Below are 20,393 nucleotides of genomic sequence, written 5' to 3' on the forward strand. Positions count from 1 at the left end.
TCTTCCCATCTAGGAAGTTTTTTTCCCTAGGTTTACAGATCCATGTGTGGATTTATTTGCTACCAGGCAAGAGGAAAACACTATTAACTGTTGCTGTGTTGTAGGATGATTCATTGGTTGTGTGGAAGGAAGTTGATTTGACCCGACTGTCGGAGAAGGAACGACGGGATGCCTTGAATGAGATTGTTATCCTGGCACTGCTGCAGCATGACAACATTATTGCCTACTACAATCACTTCATGGACAATACCACCCTGCTGATTGAGCTGGAATATTGTAACGGTAAGGTAGAATTCAGTGGGACTTCCTTCAGCAAGACAGTCTGTTCATTCCTACCTTGAAGTGGATTAAAAAAGAAAAGACAAATAGAGTGATAAGAACTTTAAATGGGTTTCTTGAGTTTAGAGAATAGTTTTGAAGTGATGCACAAAATAAAGGGAGGGACTTTTCCCTGCATTCTCAAATTCTGCCTTGTGACTACAGTTTCATCTTCAAATCACATGTTCAGTCGGATTTTACATTCATTTTTCAAGGTTTTTTTCCTCACAAAATGACATGAGTTAGGCATTAGAGACATACTGTGGCTTGGTAAAATATTTAATGAAATCTTACAAGTGATAACTGATTTATGTTGACTTCAGTGAAAGCTGTCCTATTAAAAAGTGGTCCAAAGGTCATAACTGAATGAAAATGATAATATAGTAAAACATGGCTTTATTTATCTGGTCTCTGATTTCTTGCGACCCTTTTGCTTGTAAGATAGCAGTAATGGTCTAGTTGTTAAGAAAATAGACTCTGAACCCACATCCCAAGCTTCATGACTTTAGCTTTGTAACCTTGCACAAGAAACTTAACTTTTCTGTGTCTCAGCTTACAAGTTTGTTGATAACAGTTCATAACATACATCTTAGGGTTATTGTATTAAATGACTGTGTAAAGACCCTAGCATTGTACTTAATATATAGCAAATGTTTGATTTATAATGAACTAAGTATTACCCTTATTACATAAGAGAATCTCCCCAGTCCTTTCTTGAGCTGCCTGCTATAGTGTAGTGGTCTCATATTCTTCACTTAAATCTCTAAGAGAAAGCTCCTCGATTCTAACTTTCTTGTCTAGTCTCCTGTATATCATGGTTGTCCTGGTTCTGATCAACCCTACATGCACAAGATTATAATAGAGATTTCTGAAGTAGCAGAAGCCTCAAGTAGTTAACTTCCTTTGTGGTTAGGAGATCTAGAACAAATGGTACCTTTATTGAAACTTCTAGTTACTAAATTATGGAGTTAGGGAGGGAGAGAAAGTTGTGAAACTTAGCCAGGGCTAAAGTGTAAGTTATAGTTGCAGGTAGGAAGTAAAATGACCCATGATCATTTATAGTACTAGAGGCCCGATGCCTGAAATTCATGCAAGGGGCGGCCCTTGCAGCCCCGGCTACCTCATGGCCCCTCATCCCACCCACTGGTCGTTCCAGAAGGTCATTCTGCTGTCCAATCTAATTACCATATTAGCTCTTGATTATATAGGATTACTTGATAAAAGAAAGGGAGAAGCAAATTCAGACTTACTCTGCAGTAATGAGTTAGTAAAGGGAATAATGATTAGAAACAGTCGAGAGAAACGATTTTCATTCTTTTTTATCTCATGGCACAAATAAATTAATTACAAAATTCTTTGGCACACCATAAAATACATTTTTTGCAGATCTGACAAAAAAAAAGGTATAATTTCGATTCACACACAACAGATACTATTGTGTTGTCTGTTGTCATTTTTTTATTTGACAACCTAAGGGAAAAGAGGTTAGTGCCCCTGACTAAATAGTCAGGTATTGCTTGTTTTAAAAGTTCTTGCAGCACACCAGTGTGCCTCTGTGGCACGTCAGGGTACCGCTCCACACTGGTTGAAAATTGCTGGTCTAGGGTGTTCCCTAAACTTTGAGAAATATTTTCAGTGGAAAGAAAAAGAAGTTTATATATACCTGTAAATACAAAACATTTTATCACTGGTGTAACCCAAATGTTCTCATAGTCATACAGAGAGAGATGTTACAAAAATGTTGCAGATTCTTTTTAAAGAAGTTCTAGAAAAGACAATCACCTGATTTTGAGGACATTCAAGACATTTTCACTAATTGGGGTACTATAGGAATGGTTTTTACTCTCCTCTTTTTAAAATGTCTTACTTCCTGTTTTTGTATTGAGCCTCTTCCATTAGAGAGGGGAATCTCTGAAGAATATTTTGATACAGTACTTGAGAGATGGGAAAGTCAAGAGGGAAGAAGGGATTTCCTTTGGAGAGGAAGCAGAATCCTTCATTTGTGTTACTTGTGAAAATCCTAGTAGATACAGGAACCAAGCTTTGTTCTCTATTAAGCAATTCAAACCTGTCTCTTGTTTAATTGCAGGAGGAAACCTGTATGACAAAATCCTTCGTCAGAAGGACAAGTTGTTTGAGGAAGAGGTAATTCATATTTCTATGGTAGGAAGCTAGAATTGTAATGTGTTGTATTCTGGTTCTGTATTAACTCTTCCAACAATGAAGAGTATTTTTTTTTCCTTTTGTTCACACTTCTTCCAGGCTCTGGTTGACATTCATGAGAAAGGAAACCTCTAACAAGGAAGCTGTCTATAGCTGCTTCCTAAATGGTTTACCTCCACATCATGATTCTCTATGGGCTTTCTTTTCCAGTTCTGTTACTGCATACTGGTATGCCCAGTTTCCTATACCTTTGCATTCTTTCCAGATTTCTTTCCACACGTCTGCTTCACCATACTATACTTTATACTGACATTGGAACTACTTTATGATGACCTGCTTTTTCTTTTTACCCCTTACCACTTTTCTTTGCCTGTTCAACCTGCAAGCAAGAGATGTCAAGTCATGTTGAATTGTAACTTCTGGTTGCAGCTTCCTTCATTTTATTTGTTTGAGAGAGAGTATTTAAATCGAATTTTTGTTTGTTTCCAGTCCAAATATAATTTATTTTTTCTCTGCAGATGGTGGTGTGGTACCTGTTTCAGATTGTTTCAGCAGTCAGCTGTATCCATAAAGCTGGAATCCTTCATAGGTAATGAGTGAAAGAATATGGGATTGATTCCTCCCCACCAATCCAACCCCTACCTCAGGTGCCTCCCATCAGTACTTGATTAAGCAGGCAGGGCTTTTACATCTGTATATTTTTAAATTTTTATTTATTGATTTCAGAGGGATATGGGAGAGAGAGAGACATCGATTTGTTATTCTACTTATTTATGCATTCATTGGTTGATTCTTGTATGTGCCCTGACCGGGAATCAAACCCTCAACCTTGGTGTTTTAGGATGATGCTTCTAACCAACTGAGCTACCCAGCCAGGGCACACTGATAGATTTTAGAAAGGAAAGTGAATAACGAAGGGTGTTATATTTTCTTCCTGAAATTAAACCATGTCTGTGATGTAAGAAGAATTTCCTTAATAGCTAAGTACTGCTCAGTCATTTTTTAAGAGAGCTTTTAGAGTTCATTTCATTAACTCATCAGTAAAGCCTAGAAGCCACTATGAGAAGTGGTATTAGATTGGTTGGAATTCACAGTAAATGTTTTCTCTGAACAATAATTAGCCATTGTTTTTAATTCTATAATTCTTTTAATTTGAATAAAAAGCCTATTTATTTCATATAATTAATTGTACACTTATACTAGATAGTTGGGTGGAGGAACAGTTTTCTGTTCATTTGTAGCTGTAGGAGAGAGCCATTATGAACATTGCCACATCATTATGTCCTGTTTTTTAAAATTTATCTTTATTGTCAAAAGTCATTATATCCTCCTTGAGTCATTAACCATTGCCAGAGATTAGTGTATCTTTTTGTTGGTTTATTAATCGTTGACTTACACTTCTTGATAGCTATTAAATGACTACTGCATATTATTTTCTTTTCAAAAGTTACAAAGAATATTGTTCTGCTTTTTTTGCATTTTTCAGTAAAGGAAGCTAGAGTGTAAACCAGGCACAGTTTGTTTAACATGTGGTCAATTCTTCTTTAGAAAAATAGCCAGTGATTTTATTTAGGTGATCTACACAGCTAGTCATGTTGCTATGGGGACAGGCAGCCTCTTCTCTTGCCTTAACAGATTTGAAACTTTGACACCAACCGAGTGTTAAAATTGCCTTGATATTACTTCATTCAAAGCATACATGGTAATTGAAGAAGTAGTATACCTTGTAGGAATTATAATTACCTGGGACACGATTTTTTTGTCTTACCCTCTCAGCTTTTCTTATTGGCTTTAGTGGTATGGGAGGCATGCCTGTGCCATGAAGCCCTGGAGGATGAAGTTTAATTTTCTACTTCACTCTACCAAGTCCCTTTTCAGTGTGAAAGTGATGACCGTTTGGATTCATAACAGTCTGAGCAATGGTGACACACTCATTTTTGTTCTCTAATCCTGGGTGTGGTAATGGCCTTGCTATCCAGCATCTTTCTTTTTTTTTCCAGAGATATAAAGACATTAAATATTTTTCTGACCAAGGCAAACCTGATAAAACTTGGAGATTATGGCCTAGCAAAGAAACTTAATTCTGAATATTCCATGGCTGAGACGGTAAGTGTATGTTGCCTTGTCTTATTTTTTCCCTTTTCCTTTCTAGCACCATGAGATATAACTATTCCCCCTAAATCTGCATCCTTTTCTCAGTAGTCTTGCAGATTCTCCATACTTTTAAAACAAATCTACAGGAGTCTTTTGCCAGGGCTCACTAATAGGCATTTACATGCTAAGGTGTTCTTTCAAGAGTTATTGTCTGCATTGTCAGTATGACCTCAAATCCCTTTCTGACACTTACTAGAGACTTTTCTAAAAAACAACAAAATACTTTACCGCTTTTTCCAGCCTAGGATCTTTTATAGATTTCACTTTATCTCTTAACATTTGAGCTTATGATGTTACACATTTCTTTTTGTGTTTCCTTTGAATTTTTCTGGTTCAGAAGCCATATATTACAAAAATGGCTGATGCCCAGAGAACAATTTGATCTTTAATATTGTACACAGTCTGAACTGCAGGGTTCCCTTCTCACCTGATCTTAAGAAAGACCATTAGTGAAGCATAGACATAAGTTGACCTTTAAGGACAGTGATCTCATCCTTTAAGGAATTATAGAACCCAATGATTACTCTACTGGTTTCACAATGCTCTGTCCTAAAAAGAACTTGAAAATGTAAGTTTAATAAAAATTAATCTTGCTCTGATGATATTTTTCGATAATGTTGCGATATGCCTGCAAGCAATATAGAGACATCCAAGGATGCTGATAGCCAGGGTTGGAATTCTCTGCTTCAGGGATTCGGTCTGCTTGTATAGTGGTGCCATATTGAGCTTCTGGAAGCAATCATGTCTTAAGTAGATTTTTTTGCATCAAGAATAATCTGATAAAACCAAGATTTGATTTTTCTTAGCCAATTAATGCAAAGAAAGAATGATAAGAATATTATAAATGCTGTGTAAGCCATCTGAAAATTTCTTTGCTTTGCTGATTAAAGATAGGGCACTCATTGTCTCTCATCTTGGGAAAGACATGACCTTTATTCAGGACATTTTTATTTTCAAATTCATTCTTGAATTCAAGAAATCTTTTTCAAATTTAAAAGAAATTTACTAACTATAATTGTATTACAAATGTCAAATTGAGCCATTTAAAAAACTTCATTGCTATGCATTTCAGTCACAACTTTTAACTCTTTATTCATTTACCTTCTCCCCACTGCCAGCTTCCTCCCTGCTTGGTGAGCTTTTACTAAGTACGTCTTTATCTGTATGAAATCTTAGTGGGCCTTGAATGCCTACAAGCCTCTATGATCCAGAAATCACAGAGCTATTGTGGCTCCCAAATTACCACAGTGCCTTTACCACAGAGATTATTCCTTTATAATTGGCTCAAGAGATTTGATGTGAATAAGATTTCTCCGCATAATGACATCATCTCACAAAAACCATAATGGGATATGCTGATGAATGTTGTATGGTTGTTATCACTAGTTCCTAGGAAATTTAATTTAGTTGTTGAAATATTAATATGGTTACCCCAGAAAAGAAATTATTATTTGATTGTTTCCTTTGTTGTTCAGCTTGTCGGAACTCCATATTACATGTCTCCAGAGCTCTGCCAAGGAGTAAAATACAATTTCAAGTCTGATATCTGGGCAGTAGGCTGCGTCATCTTTGAACTGCTTACGCTAAAGAGAACATTTGATGCTACAGTAAGTTGATGTATTATCTCCACATTGTCCTTGCAAATGGTACCACTTGATTGAGATAATCAACTTCATTTATCCCTGAGCTTTTTTTGTTAATCCTCTCCCGAGGATATTCTTCCATTGATTATTTTTTAGAGAGAGTGGAAGGGAGGGGAGGAGACAGAGCAATGTGAGAGAGCCTCATCGATTGGTTGCCTCCCACCTGCACCCTGACAAGGGGCCAGGGATTGAGCCTGCAACTGAGGTACATGCCCTTGACCAGAATCAAGCCCTCGACCCTTCATTCCGAAGGCCGACACTCAATCCACTGAGCCAAACTGGTTAGGGCTGAGCTTCTGATTTCTAGAACAGAAATCAACTGTAGGCAAAAATAACAGCTAGTATCCTGGCACGGGCTTAGTAGTGTATTGTTAGAATACTGTAGACCAGATTTATCTCCAATTTGAATTCCCCATTGAATAATCATCAAGTAGATCGAACACTGTTCTTGAATTTGTTAACTATAATTTTAAAACTGGCTCTAGGGTCAACTATGTAATGCTACAGTTTAGATAAGCCACGTCATTTCTTATGCTTCAGCTACATTTTTTTTTTTAAAGCTAAGGAAAATTATATAATACTCATTAAAGTGTTTTGATCTTTTTTATGAAAAATTATTCACTGACTCTTATTAAAGATTGTTATCATCTTATGGATAACAGTTCTCTTTAAGGTTTTTTTTCTTCTTAAGTAAAGCCCATTGCAAACCAGTGCTTCTCAAATGTTAATACACATGAGAACATAGGAAATCACCTGAGCATCTTGTTAAAATGCAGACAGTTTGAGTAAGTCTGGGGCAGGGGTGATAGCTTCCAGATGCTACTGATGCTACTTGTCTATGGACCACAATTTGAGTAACAAAAGTGAGTTCACATCTAATCGCTTTTACAAACCAGGTGTGAGAACTTAGGCAAATCACTTCATCTCTTTGATTCTCTATTTTATTATCTGTAACAAAAAATATATATTCCTCTCACAAAAATGCTCTGATTAGTGTATATGAAAAATGCAAGTGTTAGTTGATGCAAATTCATTGGCTTTTCATGAGACTTATTTATTTTTCTAGATTCTGAAGCTTATTCTGGTGTATCATCTACTTCTAGATATTATAGTGGAAGGAAAATGAGTCAGATACATAATTCTTTGTTTGGAATTATGGCTCTATTTTTTACTATCTGTAGTCTTGGGAAAGTGACATCTCTGAATTGGTAAGGATAATAACCTCCTTGTGTAGTGTTTGCAAGTGTTAAAAAAGATCAAATACATAACATGCCTGCCTAGTACATACTGGTCTCTATAAACGTGGTGATGATATTATAATAGTAATATTATAATTATCAGCTTATTATTATCGTTCACTACCTTGTCTGTTGGAGCATACTATTACCTGTATACCCATTGTTAGGACATATAAATTAGGAGGCAAATTAATTGGCAAAGGAATTTAAAGCCAAGAAGCATAGCTAGCCTTGCTTTCCTTTTTCAGGGGATTTAATTGAAGGGTCAGATTATAATACAGTCTGAATATTAATGCTATTGTCCACATAGTCATATCTCCATGTTGGCCAGTTGGCTTCATTCCATCTGATAGCAGCAGTGCATCCCTAACCATTTCTTGTTGATGCATAGTAATAGTTATAAAAAGAAGTCAGACCTAATGCAAAAGTATTGCCACTCCTTTAAATAATAGGCACAGACATCTCAGAGTCCCTACTGGTATTTTATAATGCCATCTTTATAAAACCAAGAACAATGCAATCATCATTTTCTTATAGAATCCACTCAACTTGTGTGTGAAGATTGTACAAGGAATCCGGGCCATGGAAGTTGATTCTAGTCAGTACTCTTTGGAACTGATCCAAATGGTCCATGCATGCCTTGACCAGGTAAGTGTGACTTACATAGTGATTTCAGTTTAGTATTTTTCCTCCCAGCTTTAGTGTTTGAGGTATGACATAGGTGAACCTGCACAAAACCACATCTTCTTTCCCAGGAAGGATGTATTTGTAGCTAGATCCAGAAAGATAGGTATGGGGAATTACTGATAATTGTGTGCTTCAGCCAACAAATTTGTATTTTGTTCTGCTTTGTTCTTTATTACTTTGTGAAATTGTGCTCCCTTTTTTTAAAAAGGGATTTCCTTATTCTTCTTTTTTTTTTTAATCCTCACCTTTTGAGAGAGAGAGAGAGAGAGAGAGAGAGAGAGAGAGAGAAAGGAACATCAATGTGAGAGAGAAACATTGATCAGTTGCCTCTTGTACGTGCCCCAACCAGGGATCGAACCCACAACCTTTTGGTGTATGGGACAATGCTCTAACCAACTGAGCAACCTGGCCAAGGTAGTGCTCCATTTTTTATGATCAGGATTTTTGTAACTTGATTTTATAAAAGTATAGTCAGAGGTAATTTAGAGTTCCTAATGTACAGAATATATATAGTTCTAGTATCTCACAGTTTGTCTTTCAGTGTCGCTCTGGGTCAGTATTATTCAAAGTATGGTTCATGAACCACAGACATGGGGGGAGCATTTACAAGCAAAATGTGAAGATTCCTGGGCCCCAACCCAGACCAACTGGATCAGAATCTCTATGGATAAAGCCCAGAAATCTTTATTTGTAACAAGCACTCAAGATTCTTTTGTTCTAAATATATTGAAATTTAAGTGAGGAAGTCTCATTTTCACTCATGTACCAGTGTTGATGTTAATGAGATAAACATGAAGCATGGAGTGTGACATAATAAATTATGTTTTTTAAAACCAAAGGATAATATACAGTCGTCTTTGAATAATTAACCAATAACCTTCTAAAAGGAAATAAAAAGCCTCTTTAGATCCCATTTTGCCCATTCTCTTTATATTAAAACTAGCTCCATTTGTATTTTTTAGGATCCTGAACAGAGACCCACTGCAGATGAACTGCTAGATCGCCCCCTTCTCAGGAAACGTAGGAGGTAAAGTACAAAAAAGTCACTCTGTTGTCTTTCCATAGGTGATTGTTAGTGGTCTGATCAGAATACCACAAAGAGGGTGGTGTTTCCTGACTTAGCCGCTCTGGTGCTATTTATTACCAACATCTCTGCCTTCATTATTTGGTGGTAGCTCCTGACTTTTACCTCCTTAGCCCGTGCTATTTTGTTCTAAATTTATACTGATGAGACCCTAGGACCCCCCCACCCCATCTATGAGTTTTAATCTAGAGTTAAGCGTTAGAGTTTAGTAATTAAGGGAAGACATCCTTAGGTTTGTATCTGAGTTCTGTCATTATATTTGTCAAGTTATTTAACATCTCTGTTCCTTACTTTTCTCCTCCATAAAGTAAGGTAGGGTGAGGATTAAAAGAGGGCCTGGCACAAGGTGCTCAATAATTGTTGGATAGGAGCATGGATTTGGACCTGACCCTTTTTTTTTTTAAGTACATTCCTTTAGATGGTAGGTTAGAGTTGGAGGATCCTTTTTCCCATTTCCTAAAGTCAAGCTTGATTGATTCCTAACAGGTTGTTTGCTGAGATTTATTCTATTAGAGGGCTCTAGTGGTAGGAAAGAGGGCCTTTATGCCTCACCTCCTGCAGGAGGCTTTAAACCCTCACTTAAAGGAAGAGGTATTCTTTATCCTTCTTAAATGTTCTAGTCTGTATTTCATCCTATTATATTATTTTGCCTTACTACCCTTTTTTCTCCCCTACCAGCTCTTTGTTTCTATATCTTCCCAATATTCAGGCATTTACTATACTCTTTTTCAAGCTTACCCTTTAGATACATTAAGTATATACCTAATTCCACAATCTTTTCTGTTTGGTCAGTGCCTTTATTCTGTTATGTCATTTAATTAATCTTTTATGCTTCTTTTCCAAAATAGTGTTTTAGTGCCTAGAATTATGTGTGATACTCCAGGTGCAGCAGTGTGACCTTACATTTATGTTCTGTGTATATTCAGGCAGTGTCACTCTTTGGGGCTGATTAATATTTACATTTTTTATCTGATTTATTTCCCAATAGTATTATCACTATTTTAATCTCTTATTATTTCTATTTATAATTTTTAATTGCAGTTTTTATTGAGATAATTGTAGATTTACATACATATATTGTATAAAACTTTGTACTTTGATGGAAAAATGTAAGACAAAGAGCTTTCCAGATGAATCACAGACACAGGAAGTTGTGGGAAGTATTCAGGAAACCCTAAGTCCTGTTTGGCTAGATTAGTGGTGGTTATACTCACAGGCCTCTCAAGAGCAACATTTCCGAAGCTTTCAAAAAATATTGATGCCTAAGACCATCCCAGGAATTCAGCTATAGTCAATTTAATCAGAATGAGAACCCTGAGCTAAAACATGGGCAGTAAATAAAGGGAAGGAAGGCTGGAAAGGTAGGTAGAAAATTTTGAGTGCCAGACAAAGGAATTTGTGCTTAGTTCAAGATATAGTACAGAAGTATTGGATGTGTATGAGAGGACAGTTCATGTGATGAGAGGCAGCCTAAGAATTACTTAACAGTAATAATGTCAGTGTTACATCAGTATAGGGCTGGGTAAACTGGATTGGAGCTGTGGTGAGACCAATTAGGAAGTGCTATCATATTCCAGGTGGGAAGTAAAGATGCCTAGAACTAAGGTGGTGAGACTGGAATAGAGGGGTGAGTATAGAGGACATCGTATAGGTAGAATCTATAGAACTTGTTGACTAGGAGAATGGGGTTAGCAGTTTTAGAAATAGGAAAGTCAGAAAGAAAAGCTGTATGGGAGAGAGATAATGAGCTGAGATTTAGAGATGTTGAGTTTGGGGAGTCAGTGGGCAGACTAGATGGAGATGTTGGCAGGTATTTAAAAATGTGCATCGGAGGTCTCAAGGTTCTCTGTTCCAGCCTGGAACATTTCTCAGAGATAGAAAACAAATGACCCCAAACTGCTGCCCCCCTTGTATTTAATCAATTGTCTAAAGCCAAGCCTATATATCTGTTTGAGTTGTATCAGGGTTCTTTCCTAAAACTACTATAATGTTGTAGGACACATACAATTTATAGAGGATTAAATCTGTGAAATATATTAAAGAGACACTGGTGCTCATGTATCTTTGCTTTTCTTTTGGTAGAGAGATGGAAGAAAAAGTCACACTGCTTAATGCACCTACAAAGAGACCAAGGTAAATGTTCAAGAGACTCTTGAAAAGTAATATATCTTAAATTACCACCAGGGTGTCTTTCTTTGTTGGGTCTGTGCATTGTTTGATCCCAGTAATTAGCCTTTGGCCTCCTTTCAGAAGCCAACATCTGCTTAAATGTCAGATAGTCATTTCTGAGAAAAGGAAAGCTATAATTTCACCCTCATGCTAAAGTGGACATCATTACCATGATGAATGTTGAAAAGTTGAAAAGTGTAGGTGTTCTGGATCAGACTGGAATCTGATCTGGCCGAGCTGTGATGAAGCCCTGAGGCAGGAATTGCAAAGCCTGCAATGATAGAAGGTTAAAATAGGTTGTCAAGAAAGAACATACTTTCTCATACCATAATTGGCAGTTCTTCTCAGGGAACAGACTGGAAGCATTTTTCTATGATACAGTTTTTATGTTAAATATGCCTTTGTTCTGGGGTTGTTGGCAGGTCAAGCACTGTGAGTGAAGCACCCATTGCTGTGGTAACATCACGAACCAGTGAAGTCTATGTTTGGGGTGGTGGAAAATCCACTCCCCAAAAACTGGATGTCATCAAGAGTGGCTGTAGTGCTCGGCAGGTGTGTGCAGGGAACACCCACTTTGCTGTGGTCACAGTGGAGAAGGAACTGTACACCTGGGTGGTAAGTGAAAGCTCAGTACTTTAGAACAGTGATGTAAGCATAATTGTTTACTGGACCTAGATGTCTAAGTTGAACATGTGCTGCAGGAGTAGCAGCATGGGCTGATGGAATACAAAGAACATTGATTTTGTCTTTTTAGAATTCACTGATGTATGCCCAAAGCCTGGTACATATTAGGTCTCTTGTAATTTTTTTTTTTTAATGAATTAATGAGTGAGAAAAAGAGAGGGAGAGAAAGAATTAAAAGCGCCAGAGGTTTGGCCCAGCTGGCATGAACCATGAGGTCACAGTTCGATTCCTGGTTAGGGCACATGTCTGGGTTGCGGGCTCAGTCCCCAGTGTGCAGTATACAGGAGGCAGCCGATCAATGATTCGCTCTCATCATTGATGTTTTTATCTCTCCCTCTCCCTTCCTCTCTGAATTTTTTTTTAAGAGCTCTAGGTTTGGACTTAGGAAACTGGACTCTCATTTAAGAAAGTCACTTAATTACCCTGTTCTATTACGGTGAGATTCAGAGCAACTAGTATCTGTGAAATAGCTTTGTAAACAAATGAAGCAGTGTGCTGTGGCAGGAAAATTCCAAGACCTCCATCAGTGATTGAAGATGGCTAGGTATATCTTGAATAGGATTTTTCTTTGTTCCCCTCTAGATTCCATCCTATCTCTCACCTTCTTGAACAGATCACCTGTATTGTTATTTTTTTATCTCCCACTCGTTCCTCATTCACCAACAATGCAACTTTCATCTCTGTCATTTGATTGAAACTACTCTTAACAAAGTGACTTATAAATTGTGAAAATAAGACAGATGCTTTTTGTAAGCAAGTCCTTATCTTGCTTGATCTCCCAGCAGTATGTGATACAGTTGAAGTTGACCACTTTCTTCTTGAAGCTTTTCTTCCCTTGGCTTCCATGAGAGCATGTTCCCTTTGCTTTCCTCCTGTTTCTTCAGCTATGCCTTCTCAGGCTCATTTTAGACTGCTTTTCCTTTACCTGATCTTATCTTAGGCCCTTGGTTCTCACTCTTCCTCCTCTTCCTGAGGGAGGTAATTTTTTCCGGTAATTTTCTGTAGGCTTTAGGAGGACAGGCTTTAAGTGGGTGACATAATAGAGAAACTCATCTATTGATGGATAGAAAGAATGAATGATATGACATCTATTGTAGAGTGGTAACTTGTTATTTCATAAAACACTATCCCTGAAAGAACTAGCCCCTGTGTGTGCTGCCAAAAGTAGAGTGAAATTAGTGCCTTAAAAAACATTTATATAAAGACTTGCCCTGGCTGGTGTGGCTCAGTTGATTGGGCAGCGAAAGGTTGCCAGTTCAATTCCCCATCACGGCACATGCCTGGGTTGCAGGCTTAATGCCTGGTGGGAAGCATGCAGGAGGCAGCTGATGGATGTTTCACTCTCACATTGCTATTTCTCTCTCTCCCTCTCCCTTTCTCTCTAGAAATATAAAAATAAAAAATTTATATAAGAATTTAGAGTTGAGTTATTGAATGAAAAGAATTACTTATCTCTATTAAAATATTGGAAAGTCATTTAGGACTATTCTCTATGCTGTATAGCAGCCTCTTTGATGTAGCCAGATTCTTTATAACTCTTGCATATTTCAGGGAAACTGTGACCAAATTTGTAAAACTTCTAGTAAGACTATCCAAGAGGATGTACTCTAGTAGAAAATAAATTAGACTATATAAAAGAATTTTTTTATCATCACCCATAATTCTATATAATAAAACCCTAATATGCAAATCGACTGAACGACCGGTCGCTATGATGTGCACTGACCACCAGGGGGCAGACGCTCAACACAGGAACTGCCCCCCTGGTGGTCAGTGTGCTCCCACAGGGGGAGCACCACTGAGCCAGACGCCGGGCTCATGGCTGGTAAGCGCAGCAGTGGTGGCGGGAGCCGCTCCCATGGGGAGCAGGCCTAAGCCGGCAGTTGGACATCCCCCGAGGTGTCCCAGACTGCAAAGGGGTGCAGGCTCGGCTGAGGGACATCCCCCCCACCCCAGTACACGAATGTCGTGCACCGGGTCTCTAGTTAAATATATGGTTCACTTTAGAATTAAAAGAAAAAGGCAAAATTGGAACTGTGTCCTTTTAAGACCTGGTAGATATCAATTTGGATACTTTTAAATCTTTACCTGCTGGCAGGAGTTTTTTACTACCTACGATTAAAAGGTTTAATTAAATAAATAAATAAATAACAGTTTAATCTCCTTATCCATTTTTTTTCATTTCTAAATTTCCAGCTGATATTTTTCCTATTGTTTTTCTTTATAAAAAGTTATATTGAAGATTAGCTTTTTGGCATGAAAAGTTAAAACTTCACAAGACCTCTTTATTTCACAGAACATGCAAGGGGGCACTAAACTCCATGGTCAGCTTGGCCATGGAGACAAAGCCTCCTACCGACAGCCCAAGCATGTGGAAAAGTTGCAAGGCAAAGCTATTCATCAGGTGTCATGTGGTGATGATTTCACTGTCTGTGTGACAGGTAAGCCATCAGCAGAAAGCATCCAAGTATATTTAATGTGGGGTATTATACTGTGCAGTTTTAGTTGTGATTTTATAACAAAAGACAGTATTCACAGAACCAAAGACAATGAGCAGATATACACAATAATAACATGCTCAATTTGCTATAATATTAGGGTGGTAATGAGCAAGGAGAAAGCATGTGGGTAAGAGAGAAGAGGTGGGATGTGGAATGTCCCAGGTATGGAGAAAAATAACTTCACCACCTAGTCAGGTGTGGATAACACTAAATCAAGAATTAAGAGCTAAAATTAAATTTGGTCTTGTCAGTACTCATTTTATGATTCGTTAGTGCTTCTCTTTTTCTCTATAAAATAGAGATGACTCCAGTAGAAATGTAAGCCTTTAAGATGAGGATACTACCACTTTTTAAAACTGTTATTGTAACAGTACAAGTGATCCTATAAATACAAACAACTTTAGACTTGCACAGCCTATCCTTCAGATTTCTCTGATGTAATCATCTCATGTGAGCTCATTGGCTAGGGTAGTCCTAATTTCAGTCCTGCCCAGCTTTCTGATTGGACAAAATAAGTCATTCTTTTGATGAGTTGTGCTTTCCTTCCCTTTACAGATGAGGGTCAGCTCTATGCCTTTGGATCTGATTATTATGGTTGCATGGGGGTGGACAAGGTTGCTGGCCCCGAAGTACTAGAGCCGATGCAGCTGGACTTCTTCCTGAACAATCCAGTGGAGCAGGTCTCCTGTGGAGATAATCATGTGGTGGTTTTGACACGAAACAAAGAAGTCTATTCTTGGGGCTGTGGTGAATATGGTAGGTGTAGCCCTGTCTCTGTCCACTTATTCCCAGGCACACAACCTGCTTTCAGGCTTGTGTGCATCTAAACACATCTTGTAGCCTCTACTTGAGAAGTGTTAATTCAGTAAAGGAGAATCTTTGGGACATTTTCATTGGGAAGGAGGCCCTCATTTTTTAAAAATAATTATTATTAAAAGTATTATATATGTCCCCCTTTTTCCCCCATTGACCCCCTCCAGCCTGCCCCCGCCCCAGGCCCTCACCACCCCCTTGTCTGTGTCCATGGGAATATTTTAATGATCTTCTTTCTTACGTGTGTCTCAGGACGACTGGGTTTGGATTCAGAAGAGGATTATTATACACCACAAAAGGTAAAATCAGAAGCAGCTGCTTCCTAAAGCCTATCTAGGTCACACAGACTGCATTAATATGTCCTCTTTCTCTGACTCCTCATATCAAGGTGTTTATTTCTGAAATATTTTCTATCTGGGACACTGAGAATCCAGGATTCCAGATTTAGCACTATGTGGTCTTGTCATCTGACTAAGTCATAAAAAATTAACAAAGAGGATACAGCCTCTGTAGACACTGTGGAGTCACATCTTACTCGGGATGAGAGCTAAAATTAGCTTGTACAGTGAAAAAGTCACATTGAGCTAAATATACCCTGGAAAACTCCTTGGAAAGATATTGGAAAACAACATACTGTCTTTTAGCCCAACACAATCCTTCTCCCTCCTATTTCCCCAGTTGAACTAGTTTTTGTATTTAGGGGTCACATTGTATAAAACATAATATCTAATTACTCCCACCACTGCAAGAGCTGGCACTTTAAGCACAGGAGCTGAAACCAGCTGAGGGAAGAGCATGGTCACCTCTCACACCCACCCTAGGGCACAGGCTTGACCACTCGAAGGTTGGCTGTAATCCACTATCTCATTCACTGCAAGTGTTTATTTACACTTAAAAAATTAACATATATTTGTGGGGCCATTCTCAGTGGGATTATCAGCTGTTCCTCTCCTTCTGAAAAGGCTGTAGTCGGAACTTTGAGGTTTGAGTTTTCAGGTTTCAAAGACATCCATCATGTGCCAACCCCCAACCTTCCCGCCCCCCCTCCCCCACCTCCATTCTCCAGCCCTATCTGGTTAGCTGCAGAGGGATGTGAGCATTTGGAAGTCCTGGCTGGTACCTCAGTACTCTGTCTCCTCACTTATAACATGACCAGCCTGGGACCCCACAGGGCTACTGAGTTTCTTTTATAACTGTCCTGAGCTTTCTGCCTCAGAGGGTAGCATCAGCAATGAGCGAAGCCTCTCCTTTCCCAATTTTTCTGAGAAGTTTTCCTAAGGAGGATTGTCCGGAAAGCAAGCTTTGACAGGGGCTGTCTGTTTAGCTGACCTGGAACTGCCTATTACTTTATTATAAAACCTGAGCTTCTTATTGAAAACAGTAGCCTTAGAGCAATCTTTACTTCCCTGTAGTCATTCTGTTAAATGTAGGACATTTTTTTGAAAGAATCTCAGGGTTTTTTCCTAATACAAGTTACATTTGAGGGATTTTTTTTTCCCTTGCAGGTGGATGTTCCGAAGGCCTTGATTATTGTTGCTGTTCAATGTGGCTGTGATGGGACATTTCTGCTGACCCAGTCAGGCAAAGTGCTGGCCTGTGGACTCAATGAATTCAACAAACTGGGTCTGAATCAGTGTATGTCTGGTATCATCAACCATGAAGTGAGTATCTCCTTTAGTGTCCTGGCCAAATTGTCAGAATCGCTTTGGGAATGCTATTATTGGTTAGTGACCATGGAATTTGACTTAAGAATAAAGTGAGGATCTCACAGACATGTTTGGCAAAAGAAGCCAGCCACAAAAGAGTACATACTATATAATTCCAATTGTATAAAGTTTAAGAACAGGTCAATTAACTGATGATGGCAGAAGCTAAAACAGTGGTTACTTCTGGGAGGAGGGTAATGGGTATTAACAGAAGGGGTGGAAGAGGGATTATATACAGTGGTTCTCAACCTTCTAATGCCACGACCCTTTAATACAGTTCCTTATGTTGTGGTTACCCCCAATTTCATTGTTACAAATTGAACATAATTAAAGCATAGTGATTAATCACAAAAACAATATGTAATTATATATGTGTTTTCCTATGGTCTTAGGCGACCCCTGTGAAAGGGTCATTTGACCCCCAAAGGGGTCTCGACCCACAGGTTGAGAACTGCTGGATTATAAGGTGATGGGAATGGTCTATATCTTGATCAGGGTGATAGTTTTACATTTGTATGCATACAGAAAAATGTATCCAGCTGTCTAACATTTTATAGTTTGTTATACCTCAATAAATAAATTGATTACAAAGAATCAAGTGATGGAATTCAGGTTCTGTCTTATCACTGAAATAGGCATAAGAAAATTAACATTATGAAAATATATTTCCATGTGCCACATCTCTGGAGAGTTTTTAGATTTATTGCTCCCAAATCACTGATCCTGTACAGGCTTATTACATGTAATTACCATTTACCTCCTTCAAGGATGTCATGAAATTCACTGATGCTAAATTTTAGTCTCCTCTTTGTGTTAATATGATGAATTTTTAATATTTTCTAAAGAATTAAAAATAAGAGACAAAAGTTTTCTGACTCAATGGAAAAGATAAGAATTAATTTTTAAAGCAGTCTCTGAAGTAGTGATTCTCAAATTCAGGGCAAGTCTAGGGAGGGTGTCTGTGTGGTTTGAAAAGGCATATTCAAAATTACCATTACAGTAGTTCCCCTTTATCCGCTGTTTTGCTTTCTGAGGTTTTAGTTACCCACAGTCAGCCACAGTCCAAAAATATTAAATGGAAAATTCCAGAAATAAGTAATTCATAAATTTTAAATTGCCCACTGTTCTGAGGAGCATGATGAAATTGTGCATTTCCCCACAATTTGCCTGAAAGGCCTTTTGGTCATTGTGACATTTTCAACCTGTTACCCCTCCATTTTTTACCTCATGAGTCTCCACTTTTGTTTTATCTCGTTTCAGGCATACCATGAAGTTCCCTACACAACCTCCTTTACATTGGCCAAACAGTTGTCCTTTTATAAGATCCGAACAATTGCCCCAGGCAAGACTCACACAGCTGCTATTGATGGTGAGTTGATTTATGACTGTACATACAGGCCTTAGTAGCTCAGGCTATCTTATATAATAAAGAGGGAATGTGCAAATTGACTGTCACTCCGCCACAAAGATGGCAGCGCCCACAGCAGAGACAGGGGGGGTGAGGGAGGTTCCATAACCCAAAATGGCTGCACCCACAGCAGAGGCGGGGTTTCCGTAACACAAGATGGCTGCACCCACAGCAGAGGCCGAGTTCCCATAACGAGCAATCAGCAGGGACCTCAGGCTGTGCCCCGCCCCCCATGGGGCTTGACAGAGGACCTCAGGCTGTGCCCCCTACCCGGCAGGGCTTGACAAGGGTGGGTCCGGCTGGGTCTGGATCTAGCCCAATGCGGGGGGACTGGCTGGGTCTGGGTCTCACGCGATTTTGAGGCGCACATGCGTGGGCGAGGACTTGACTCTGGGTCCTGTGGTGCGCACCAGACTCTGACAGGAGGAAGATTTTCATATATATTTTACTAATTTTCTTTCATCTTTGACACTTCTATTATAGAGAAAGGGCAAATAGCAATATTAAAATATTTCCTCTAATTAATCCCCCTTTTAATGTGCACGAATTTCATGCAACGGGCCACTAGTCAGTATAAGTTTTTTGTAAACTATATATACATTCTCCTGATTTTCCACTGGCACCCAGTATATTCTCATTAACAAATTAAGGCATTCAAGTAGATGTTTATTGGTAATTATAAATGCATAATCAATACATGCCTTAATGAGAATGTCACACTTACAATGCAGACAACAGCCATGTGTAAATTTTCTAAGTTAAGTAGTACCCATTTTCTACATTTTAAATCCAATATTAGAGAGAAAAATAGAATATTGAGTCACTTCCTGGCTCTAATTGGTGATAGTTCTATATACCCTAGCTCCCTAGGTCCAGGACCGTGTGGCTAGCTTTGTATTTGTGTATGTACTCTTGACAACCAGAAGCTAGTCCGTGGAACTCTGTATTGGCTGCTTTTTCTCTCTGTTCCATTGACCCATTTGTGCCTGGTTATTTATTTTTGCTTCTCTTGCAGAGCGAGGCCGGCTGCTGACCTTTGGCTGCAACAAATGTGGACAGCTGGGTGTTGGGAATTATAAAAAGCGTCTAGGAATCAACCTGTTGGGGGGACCTCTCGGTGGGAAGCAAGTGATCAGGGTCTCCTGCGGTGATGAGTTTACCATTGCTGCCACTGACGGTGAGTCTGGACACATCCTTCCAAGCTTTTTGGACGGAAGGCAATGTTTAACGTTTTGGTTGGGAAAGAGGTGGACTAGTTATTTGTGAAGTTGGATCATATGTTAACCTTTTAATTTGTGTTGAATTAGTGACCAGTTGTTGTGCATGTGGAGCGTCATTAAGTTTTCATGTGTTCAACATAGTGATTGTTTTAAAAGATCAGATTTCTAGATAATGTCAGGTTAATATTCGAAGTCCCTGCTTTTTGTACTTTAACAATTTTGATAAAATGTTTTAAGAATTATTAAATAGTTATATATACCTTGTCCAGCACCATATGGGTTTCAGTAAATGTTGGCTAGGGGACTGGAGAAGAGAACAACTAATTTGACCTTACTCCTTGACATTGGGGTCAGCTGCCACTGCAGTGACATCCTGAAGGACTGTATACTGTATCTCTCAGCTTTCTGAACTGGTTTAACTGAATTTTCTTCCTTCCTCTCATAGCTGTTTCTTCTTGCTGTTATAACCACTTCTCTTTTGTACTACCACTTCTGCTAGTCTTCATTTCCTTTCCTCTTTCTTCTGCTTTCTTTTTCTTCTCTTTTTTTCTGACTTCCTATAGCACCTTTTGAACTTTTTAAAATTCTTGTAGCTACTTCTTTTT

At 38.5% G+C, this 20,393-nt stretch overlaps 1 protein-coding gene across 2 annotated transcripts in view; it reads left to right on the forward strand.

Annotated features, from left to right (window-relative positions):
- NEK9 (NIMA related kinase 9) overlaps positions 1–20,393 on the forward strand; it is a 38,055-nt gene that overhangs the window by 2,780 nt on the left and 14,882 nt on the right. For both annotated transcript variants that reach the window (XM_070416525.1, XM_070416532.1), the window contains exons 2-16: positions 105–282; positions 2,408–2,463; positions 3,000–3,070; positions 4,482–4,587; positions 6,111–6,242; positions 8,054–8,164; positions 9,166–9,230; positions 11,370–11,420; positions 11,879–12,071; positions 14,437–14,581; positions 15,197–15,397; positions 15,707–15,753; positions 16,960–17,115; positions 18,421–18,529; positions 19,584–19,745. In XM_070416525.1, the coding sequence (XP_070272626.1) occupies positions 105–282; positions 2,408–2,463; positions 3,000–3,070; positions 4,482–4,587; positions 6,111–6,242; positions 8,054–8,164; positions 9,166–9,230; positions 11,370–11,420; positions 11,879–12,071; positions 14,437–14,581; positions 15,197–15,397; positions 15,707–15,753; positions 16,960–17,115; positions 18,421–18,529; positions 19,584–19,745 (1,783 nt within the window). The remainder of the gene's footprint in view (positions 1–104; positions 283–2,407; positions 2,464–2,999; positions 3,071–4,481; positions 4,588–6,110; positions 6,243–8,053; positions 8,165–9,165; positions 9,231–11,369; positions 11,421–11,878; positions 12,072–14,436; positions 14,582–15,196; positions 15,398–15,706; positions 15,754–16,959; positions 17,116–18,420; positions 18,530–19,583; positions 19,746–20,393) is intronic.

Source organism: Myotis yumanensis, unplaced genomic scaffold (genome assembly GCF_028538775.1).
Source record: "Myotis yumanensis isolate MYYU_CA2020_CCGP unplaced genomic scaffold, mMyoYum1.0.hap1 SCAF_1, whole genome shotgun sequence".
Lineage (NCBI taxonomy): Eukaryota > Metazoa > Chordata > Mammalia > Chiroptera > Vespertilionidae > Myotis > Myotis yumanensis.